An 11437-nucleotide genomic window follows, 5' to 3' on the forward strand; every position below is an offset into this window, starting at 1 on the left:
GGCTGCTGTTGCAAGCTGACAATTTCTAGGAGCCACAGGTGAGAACTGAGGGCAGGGTGGGGATCAGAGGTAGACAAACTACCCCAGAAGGAGCACGACTTGGTCCCTGCTAGAGTTACTACCCCTCCCTAACACTCCATACACCCTTGTTGTGTATTAAAGCTAAAGGGACCCCTGACCATTAGGTCCAGTCATAACCGACTCTGGGGTTGCGGCACTCATCTTGCTTTACTGGCCGAGGGAGCCAGCGTACAGCTTCCGGGTCATGTGGCCAGCATGACTAAGCCGCTTCTGGCAAGCCAGAGCAGTGCACGGAAACGCCGTTTACCTTTCCGCCGGAGCGGTACCTATTTATCTACTTGCACTTTGACGTGCTTTCGAACTGCTAGGGTGGCAGGAGCTGGGACCGAGCCATGGGAGCTCACCCCATCGTGGGGATTCAAACCGCTGACCTTCCGATCAGCAAGCCCTAGACTCTGTGGTTTAACCCACAGCGCCACCCACGTCCCTTAAACATTGGTGCCTCTCCACATCGGGGAATCGAACCCCAGTCTCCCGCGTGACAGGCGGGGATACTTACCACTATACTAACCTGTCATGTTTTACTGTATATTTATAGCAAATGGAATCTTAATAGCAAAACTCTCAGCCTTTTCATTTAGAAATGGTTAAGTTCAGTTGATCAACGTTCTACATGTACTGTATAAATGATTGTTAATAAAAAGTCTCTTATCAATTACTTCATGGTATCTACAAATTCATCTTGAAGATAAAAAAGCATACCAGAAACAAAAAACATTGTGAAATAGTTAAGGGCTCTACATTCTTTATCTCTAACACACAAGGCAGCTGAGGAATAGAAGAAGGAGAAGTTTAAGACAGCCATTTCCCTTGTTTTTTTAAATAGTTTTAACAAAGAAAAGGAGCAGAGATATGAAACACTATCTGGAGGAAAACACATTGGATATTACTAACACTAATAGGACAAACCTTTTATTTCTGAATTATACTTCTAACCAGTTTGAAAGAGAGGTCTCAGAGAATATCTCAAGTAAGCTCATTTTTAAGAATACAGATGTGTTGTTTCTAAAGTTGATTCTAAAGTCTATTTCTGTTATAATAATTTTTATTAATTTTCAATTACCATCCAATAATAGCATCATTAAAACAATATCAAATTGTAATACTAATACTAAGCACTCAAATACTGAATCATATAATTTAGGTGCCCCTCCCCACATGCTAGATGATTTCCTTTATTTCTGCATTCCAAAATCTTATTAATTTCTATTATATTCCAGTCAAAATAATAATCCCTTATACAACAACTGCAATATTAATATTTTCTATTTGTATTGACACATTGATTCATAGAACTGCAAATGAGGCACTCAAACTACATCCTTGTTCTTCCAATGTTTAGCAGATATGCTGTCCATAGTGTTTCTTCCAGTCCTTCTAAAATGTTGTGTCTATTGTGACAGAAATGTTAGTTCCACAAGTATTTCTTTTTACTTTTTTCTCCTGCTAGCATTTGGATAAATAGCAGCTGCCTCTGACTGGCTGTGGTTCCAGGAGGGAGAGTTTAAAAGGAGCCGATTTCACGGGAGATGGGGTTAGACTGTGGTTAAGAGTGGGGTTGAGTTGAAGTGGTTGAGGAGGGAGGTTGGGAGTTAGGTAGGGAGATAGGATAGGAGTGTGGAGGAGGAAGAGTTGGTTCTGGAATAAAACATCCACTCCGAGTGTACCGTGAAGGACTGAGTGTATTGTCCTGCAGGAGTAAAAGGACCAAATCTTTCTGGGAGACTGATGAAGCAGGAGAAGGAGACATCCAAATCCCAGTGAAGGAAGGGGGTGAGCCCTTAAGACTATTGCTGAAATTACCTCAGGAGCTGCATTTGTTAAAGGGGTGGGTAAATGAAGGAAAGTCCCGCCTTAGAAAGGAACCAAACTATAAAGCCCAAACCTTAGAAACTGAATTGAAGTGAACTAGCATATTATTATTGCTGAAATAACCTAAGTTTCTCGACTTATATTATACTACCTTGCTTTAAAAAATAAATCATTATTGTTTATTTAAAGAACACCTGCATGAGACTCCAACTTTTTGGTTACCCCCTCACAAAGATCCCTCACAGGATATGCTGGGATTGTTAGGGGGCTTTTTTTAAGCCTTCGGGTAAAAAGTTGTTTGGCGTAGTGGGAGCAATATATTAAAGTGAGAGCAGGCACATGGGCGTGAGCAGTAACTGAGGCGTCAAGCATGGCGCATCCATCTTTTCCAAGTTCTTGCTGTTCTCCATCATGCCTTGTGTGCATCTGATATCCCATTGATGCTATAATCCAGTGCTCCCACTTCTTGATAAGGCAAGGGTGCTATCCAGAATTGCTGCCACCATTCAGTTAATGTGATGGCAAAGCATGTCTGATCAGTGTTACATAGGTGGGAGAGTGAAGGATGCCCCAGTACTAACAAATTTGGAAGTAGGGTAAGGATGGGGCCATATATGAACGGGAAAACATCATGGGGGAGAAATTGTCACACGCAGGAAGAAATAAGGATTGCACTTAGAGTTCCTCAATTGAAACTTTATAAATTACCTAATATACCAACACAAATAGAAATCACAAGTCTGTAGCTGTTATCTAACAGATTGCTATATGTACATGGAATGCAATGGAAGTTATTAACATAGTGGAACACAGAAATCATGAAGAAGAATGAAGCCATCAAATTTAGCATGCAAGGGGAAACATTTAATTAAATCATATAATTGACATTTGAATAATTGGCATTCATAATTGCATTAATTAGATAAAATTGGTATTGTTATATTGAAGTCGCTATTAGAACAATGTTGGTAAATCAATAAAAATATATATTTAAAAATAATAATAGTAATATTTTGGCAGTTCTCCTACTGCTGATGCGCCATAGAATCCAAAAACCCTGCACAACTGGTTCTCTCCCCTATCATTACTAAAATTACAATAATCAATCCACCTGACTGAACTTCCAAAGGCCGGAGCGGAAAAAAGGAATCAACAAGCAAGCCTGAAATGATTATAAGCTCCTCAGTGCTCCATAGACAACTAGGCTGGGCTCTGTTACTTATCAGTTATCAGTTTCCCTCTTTCATATCAAACCACTGCATCTTATTTGGCATCCAAGGCATTCTGTTGTGACAATCTTCAAGCTAACAATAAGGTGGATACATGTCCCTTACAGTGCCAAATTGACAGAGTCAGCTGCCACCCAATTTGTCTTGTTCATATCAGGTGGAGGAGAGGAATAATACTGTCGAGAGAAGCAGGGGAGTCCATGCAGACAAGGGAATTTGCCATCAGGATGTTGCTCCTGCTGCTTCTGCTGCTCCCCAATATAGTGTCCCAAGGACAAAGCGCTCAATGCGCAACTAATAATCCTGTTCATGTTCCACACGAGTGGTATGAGCCAGGTGACCTGGTCATTGGTGCAATGGCATCTCATATCTGTTACATACACCCCAAATTATCCTTCAAGAAACACCCTTCCCAGGACTTCATTGATGCCCCAATGTAAGTAACTGTTAATTAATATTATTTTAATTATTCCTTATATGCTATATCTGACAGAAAATAACTTTGATTGATTGCTATAGTACTTTATTTTTTAAATGTGTGGAGAGATTTTATTAGAAATCTGTACATAAAGGCTATGTGCATATTGTCGATGAACAATAAGCTTTTTTGAGTCTAATTGTGTAAAGAGAGATAGAAAAGAGAGTAGGAGAAAGATCATAAATAATTGGCCATCACAAAATCGGATTGGAATGGGATGTAAAGCGAGACTAAGAGAAACAAATTTTCAGAGGACTATATTTAAATAAGCGGTTATAAAATTTGCAAACTAGATGATAAATTGCTTGGAAAAAATTTATGATGATGAAAATGGCAGTGGGAGATGTGAGGAAGTCCAAAGAAGTTATGAAACTCTGTTGAGATAAAAGTAAGGTTGTTTATTGTCTTTGTACTCTATTCTGTAAAAAACCCTAATAAAAATTTTATAAAAAAAAAAAAAAAAGAAAACAGATGGCATGAAAAAATAGGAAAAGTATATAGCAAAGTAGTATGGTACTGAAGTTTTTGATGATACCTAAATTTTCAAGGTGGCAAAAACTAACACGGGTTGCTGAAGAGATGAAGAAATATGCAACAGCTTTTAAAATTACACAGTATTCTTAGATTGCCCAAATAAGTAAATAAACTTTGCTGGCTTCATCCTCTCCTTATAGGGAGGCAGGTGAATCTCTCCTATCTAGATTCTGTGCACTGTTTAATTTTCCCATTAAACAAAATCTCACTTCATTTGCAGGGTGTTGACAAAGTTCTACCAGCAAATCCTGGCTTTGGTCTTTGCTGTTGATGAGATCAATGAGAATCCAAGGATGTTGCCCAATGTCTCTCTAGGCTTCCACATCTATGATAGCTATTATGATTCAAAGATGACCTACCGAAACACTCTGGACCTGCTCTTTAAATCGCATCACTTTGTTCCCAACTACAGGTGTGGCATCCAGAAAAATGTCATAGGGGTCATTGGGGGACTCAGCTCTGATACCTCCTGGTGCATGGCAAACGTCTTAGGTCCTTTCAAGATTCCACAGGTAGAATATGGATCTTGAAAAACAGAGATTTCATGCTGTCCTTGCATTAGGAATCTACTGATTCATAAATATGGAGTGGGGAAATAGACAAAGTAAAAGGGGTATAATATGCATATCCAACAATGTGTGTAAGAAGGGCAATTTGTGTTTAATAGATGTAATAGAAGATTTCTGTAAAGCTGCCAGGTTTGTAAAGGAGGCACCTAGACTGGTTCATATACGTCAATCCTGAACGCACTGCCCTGGCTGCCTGTGAGCTACTGAATATATGAAATTGACATTGGCTTCATAGGCAAAAATAACTGAGAACAAATTAACTAAAAATATTCTTCCCCTTAAAAATCAAGATAGTCTTTTCCCAAAGTATGATGTTAATCAACATTGTTCATTTTCAGAGGCTAATTGAAAAAGTGTTTTCTTGCTTTGTTCTGGCATTTGTCATCTCTCACTTCAGAGCCTTATATAGTGGTGTCAGCATTGTGCTATTCTCCTGCATTGTTGTATTTCATTTTAGTTGTTTTAAATAGTGCTGGTACAGTATTTTGTATTTTACTGATATTTTATATGATTTGGTTTTGTGCTCAGAGATGAATACTATATACAATCTAATGGAGATCTTCAGGATTTCCCAGGAAATCTTCCTGAGAGAGTTCTTAGTAAATAGAGAATCAACCGCTCCCTACAGTCATTACAAAGGTTACAGATCAAAAGTACATGAACAACAATTTCTATCACTCCACTTACACCTTGGAGTTTTGGTTCATCATCCACTTAGTATATTAACATGAGCCATGATAAATGCTCCCCTATTCTTCTATTTTTAAAAAATAATATTTATTAAATTTTCCACTTTAACAATCCAATAAAATCATATTAAACATTCCAAATTATACATATTATTCAACCATCAAACAGTCCAAATATTAGGCCAAATTATAAAAAAAAAATTGGCGGTATCTTCCCATGTTCTCAGGCTGGGGTGGTTCTGATCATTTCATTCTTCTGCTGCTTTCATAATTTTCACGATAGTTCCCATAAATCATTCCGATGTTAATACTTATTACATTTCACAGCCTCTGAACAAGCGAGATAGAACAAAACAATATATTCTTTGTGGAATTTACATCCCGAGTTCCCTCCGTATGTTCACAATGTCTCTTCACAAAATGATGTTTCCACCAAGCCAGTCCAAAAATCTTCTCAACTTGGGCAGCAGCCAAGTCAGTCCAGATAAAATCAAAGCAAGGCATCTGCCCAATGCTTTAAGACCAGCTGTCCTTCAAATGGTTAACCTGTCCAGGGAAGGTTTTTGCCATATAAAACTGGGAATGCAAATATTAAGTAAGAATTTAAAGGCTCTGCATTTAATTTGACAAATTGATCTACTTTCAGACATGGCCGCTCGTTGAAGCTGCGTCATTCCGATTCTAATTCTAGGCAAACCTCCTAAGTGTTTTTGGCGTCTCTCCAGTCATTCTCCAAATCAAAGTTGGGAAACTCTTTATCCTCTTCCAAATATATCTGCAGCCGAATACTTTGAACTTGGTTTTCCACCTTTGAATAATTGTTATTTCCACACAGTTAATGACTATTAGAATTAGACTATTATATCACCAAATAAACCACCTCTCCAGTCTCGCTTGCTATAAATAATCAGGCAGCTGGTTCTTTCAGAGGAGGATTTTGCCACATAACATAGGAAAACGAAATATAATAACAAAGGAGGCTCAAACCCCCCCCTTCAGTTCCAACATACCAAGTCAACATAGATGTTTATCCTTTTTCCTTTCGAATCCTTTTTAGCACCTCAGTGGATGAATTAATTAGAAGAGTAGTTTCTTCCCCTTCGCTCAGATCATGTCCAATACTTAAATCCAGTTTTTCATTTTAAGAACTGGAAGCTTGCTGCTAATTGGAGGCGACTTTGGAGAGTTGCCAAGAAACGATCCAGGCTTTCCACCCAGCTGCCCCCAGCCCCTCCTTCTGAATTTGGGGCCAGGTGTTGGCGATCTGCGGATGAGCTGTCACTCCCCAGCCTGAGGAGTGTAGGGTGGCTGATTACTCCCGTCTCAGACTCTGATTCCAAAATGTACGGCAGTGATGGGATTCAGCAATCCTCTATCGCAGCTCACCGGAGGCTCCTCCTCCAAATGCTCCCCTATCCTTGGATACAATCAATATGTACAAGAATGAAGCTGTGATGATGCCATAATAATAATAAATATCAAGAGAAAACATGGAGCAAGGTTATCTGTGTTTTCCTATATAAGCTGGGGTTGGTGGTCTCCCTAAACTTGGTAAACTTGGCATACAGATTCAGTATATATTCAATATTTTTAGTGTGCGTGCGTGTACGTGTTTATATTTGAATAAATTGGAGTATCAGGAGTTCTTGTTTCCACTTGGAAACATTTGGCTTTTGCTTTTTCCAGATTTCATATGGTTCATTTGAACCAGCCATAAATGATGGAACCAAGTTCCCTTCCTTTTACCGCATGGTCCCCAATGAAGACCTTCAGTATCAGGGAATTATCCAGTTACTTCTGCATTTCAGATGGAAATGGGTTGGGCTCATCACTCCAGCTAATGAAGCTGGGGAACGTTTCTTACAGACAATTGAGCCAATGCTTTTCAAGAATGGAATCTGTTCAGCATTTACAGAAAGAGTTAAACCCAATATACATTATAACAGTAACTTACTAGAAATGCTGGAGGACTCAAGGATTTTGTTACCAACTATCACAACAAGCAAAGCTAATGCAATTCTTCTACATGGAGGAAGTAGATTTAGTATATGGTTGTCAACTGCTTTAAGCACAATGGAGTTATATCACCTACTATTTCCTCAAAAGAAGTCACATGTAGGAAAAGTATGGATTACAACTACTCAAATTGATTTCATATTATATAGCCTTCAAAAAAAAATTAATGTTAAAATACAAATGCTCCATGGTGCTATATCCTTTGCAATTCACTCCAAGGAGATTCACAACTTTCAAGACTTTCTTCAGAGTGTATACCCTCATTGGACAGAGACAGATGGTTTTTTCCAAGATTTCTGGGAAGATGCATTCAGTTGTTCACTTCCGAATTCCACTCTCTCAGCAACTATGTGTACTGGGGAAGAGATGCTGGAGAGCCTTCCTGCACCATTTTTTGAAATGAGCATGACTGGCCACAGCTACAGTGTTTATAATGCTGTCTATGCTTTGGCACATGCCTTAAATAGCATGCACTTGGCTGCAGTCATCTGCAAATGGAGAGGTGCTAGGGGAAGACTCTCTCCTCAATATGTAGAACCTTGGCAGGTATTGTTCTCTGTTACAAAGCATTCACTGCATTGGTACATTATGATAGTTGGCATTTAATCATCAGTAAAGAAATAAAAGAATAAAACTTAAGAAATTAAAAATGAACCTTAAGTAAATTTATTGTATGAAAGATGGGAATTAGAATATTTCCTATAATGATACTAAACAGACTTTAGATGACACCGACTTTCAGATGCAACAGACTACAAACAACTACCTCCTTCACACTGCAAACCCCTCCATTTTCTCCAAATATCCCTCCCCACTTCTCTCTGTCTCTCTTACCTGTCCAGTTACCCAGTGGTGTAAGATTGGGGGGCCCAGGCGCATAATTCTGGGCAAATACAACCAGGACCCCAACCCCAGGCACTGGCTATTGCAGGGATCCTCATATCCAAGAGAAAACAGAAGAGCAGCCCATCAGGGAGCTGCCACTACCTGGGCACATCTTGGAAGGCCCTGTCCCCAGCTCCTCATCTTTCCCTGTCTGCCAATCACCAGGGGTTTCTGGCCTCACTGGTAGGTCCCCAGAAGAGGCTAGCAACTGTTTGATCACTGTCTCTAGACCCTGAATTTCTCCCTTCTCCTCTTCTGCCTTTGAGTCTGGATTTCCGTCTGCCACAGCCTCTTCCTGCTCCCTTAACCCTGTTGCCTTTTCTGCTTCTGACACCTCTTCCTCCCAGTCTGCTCCCTCTTCTCCCACTGACCACTCCTTGTCATCTCACCACCAATCCCCTGGCTCTGAGCCCCCTTGCGGCGTCCCTTTCGGGTTCTCCAGCTGCTGCTTCCTACCACTCCTCTGCATCCAACATCCAACCATGCTCAATTCCACTCTATAAACTATGGAAAGGTCGAGTCCGATGTTCTCATGTTGCATTCCTATCTTTTGAGAACATAAGCTCCCATCTCTTCTCTTACATGACTTCTCAAATTCCATCCCTTTCTTGGATACAGACAAAGGCTGGTCTCAGACAAGCAGGACTATGGTCTCTCCATCTTGATGCAAGTCTGTTGAATGTTGAATTGACACTGATTCATGATTTCCTACTCCTCCTGTATGTGCAACTAAAATATGGATGCTCTTCGTTGTGAACTGAAGTGTTCAACTTTGATTCTCTTTCCACTTAGCTCCACTCATTCCTGCAGAGAATCTCATTCAACAACAGTGCTGGGGATGAAATTACATTAAATGAATATGGAGAGTTAGCAGCTGGCTTTGATATTACCAACTTGGTCACTTTCCCAAATAATTCCTATGTCAGGGTCAAAGTGGGAAGTTTGGATCCTCAGGCCCCTCCAGGTAAAGTGCTCACCATTAATGAAGACAGAATCAAATGGCACAGACGCTTCACTAAGGTAAGGGAATACTGACATCTTCTTAAGTTTGTCTGGTGCTTAGAACAGCAGCTTTTTACCCCACTGTATGTGCCACTTGTGTACCTACGAATCATTTCACGCTATTAGTCCTCCTATTTACTGTTAAATCTCCTGATAGTGGATATTTGATAAATTCCTCAAAACAATATCATAATATTAAACTTTTCCTATCCATTTGGATAGGTGCCACCGCTTTCTGTATGTAATGCCAACTGCCATCCTGGTTACGGGAAGAAAAAGAAGGAGGGAAAGAAGTTTTGCTGCTATGATTGTGATGCATGTCCAGAAGGAATGATTTCAAATGAGAAAGGTTAGAGATGACATCTTAAGATAATGCAGAACCTCTGGGCTCCTGGCAATTTTGTTGACATTAAACTGCTGCAGGAGAAAAGGCTTAAATTAACAGATGTGTTGTTCTCACTGTTTATATTTTAATCTTTAAAACATCTTGAAGATTTCTTTTTAGGTGGAAGCTAATATATTTTACCTACAGCATCAAAAAAAATAGGGTGGAATAGAAGTGGTGTTTTCTCCTCTAAGAATGAGGTTGTTTGACAATAGGGTGAAACTCTTATCAAACTCACTTTTCTGAGATCCAAAGATTTCAGCTGTAATGCATTTCTCATTTTGCTGTACTGTTTATGTGGCTCTAAGAAAAAGCAGGGAGACAATAAAGAAAAAAGAGACGTTACCCATGTAGAAAATTCCAGAATTGATACACAACTTTTATTTTTGATACACCTAGTACAAAAGCATTTGGACTTGAAGCTCGTATACATTCTGATGTAGAAAAGACTATACTAAATGGACTAGTGATGAAGGAATTCTTAAGAATACTTTTGGTTGCTTCAAATGGTCACACACTGTTTATGTATTTTCAGACATGGATACATGTGTCAGTTGCCCAGCAGATCAGTATCCAACCAGCGGCCAGGATCTATGCATTCCTAAGATTCCAAACTTCCTAGCCTTTGATGAAACCTTGGCCATTTTTTCATCTTCCTCTGCACTTTTATTCGCTCTAATCACAATTCTGGTGCTCAGCATCTTCATTAAGCATCGCAATACAGCCATAGTCAAAGCCAACAATCGAAGCCTCACCTATGGTCTCCTTATCTCCCTCCTCTTGTGTTTCCTCTCTTCTTTGCTGTTTATCGGAAGACCTAATATGGTGACTTGCCTTCTCCGACAAACTGCTTTTGGCATTGTCTTCTCTGTGGCCCTCTCCAGCATCTTAGCCAAAACCATATTGGTGGTTTTGGCATTCATGGCTACCAAACCAGGATCCACTATGAGGAAATGGGTAGGCAAAGAACTGGCTTATTCCATTGTCTTTTCCTGCTCCATTGTTCAAGTAGGGATCTGTGTCCTCTGGCTGGCAACCTCTCCCCCATTCCCAGATGTGGACATGCACTCAATGACGGAAGAAATCATATTTCTATGTAATGAAGGGTCAGTCTCTATGTTCTATTGTGTTTTGGGCTACATGGGCTTCCTGGCCACTATCAGCTTCACGGTGGCCTTCCTAGCCAGGAAGTTGCCTGACAGCTTCAATGAAGCCAAGTTCATCACCTTCAGCATGCTGGTCTTCTGCAGTGTTTGGCTCTCCTTCATTCCAACTTATCTGAGCACCAGAGGAAAATACATGGTGGCTGTGGAGATCTTCTCCATCTTTGCTTCTGGTGCTGGGTTACTGACTTGCATTTTTTCCCCTAAATGCTACATTATTGTGGTGAGGCCTGACCTGAACAATAGAGAGATTTCTTTACCTCGCAGGGGGTCGACCTGGCTTGTGTGACGGAGACCTGTGTGCGCGAAGGGGTAACTGTTACCTTACGAGAGATGGCGCCCCCGGGTTTCTCCGTCCTCCACCAGTCACGGACTGTGGGCCGGGGGGGAGGGGTGGCATTATTAATCCGGGAAGATTGTTCTTTCAGGGCTCTACCATCGCCATCGATCCCCGGCATTGAATGTGTTGGCCTAGTGTGGGGCTCCGAGGAGAGCTTGGCTGTCTGGCTGGTGTACCGGCCACCTAGCGCACCAGCAGCCACCCTGTCAAGCCTGCTGGAGGTGGTGGCCGGCTGGGCCTTGGAGTTCCCTAAC

At 40.6% G+C, this 11437-nt stretch overlaps 1 protein-coding gene across 1 annotated transcript; it reads left to right on the forward strand.

The window, feature by feature from the left end:
* Positions 1-3478: 3478 nt before the first annotated feature.
* Positions 3479-11132, forward strand: LOC310830753 (vomeronasal type-2 receptor 26-like; the record flags this gene model as incomplete). The annotated part of the gene is made up of 4 exons (XM_083710593.1): positions 3479-3558; positions 4355-4646; positions 9086-9257; positions 10216-11132. The coding sequence occupies 4 exons, from the start codon at positions 3479-3481 to the stop codon at positions 11130-11132; spliced, it is 1461 nt and encodes a 486-aa protein (XP_083566719.1).
* Between the last annotated feature and the right edge of the window lie 305 nt (positions 11133-11437).

Source organism: Podarcis gaigeae (assembly GCF_964106915.1).
Source record: "Podarcis gaigeae genome assembly, chromosome: 13".
Taxonomy (NCBI): Eukaryota; Metazoa; Chordata; class Lepidosauria; order Squamata; family Lacertidae; genus Podarcis; species Podarcis gaigeae.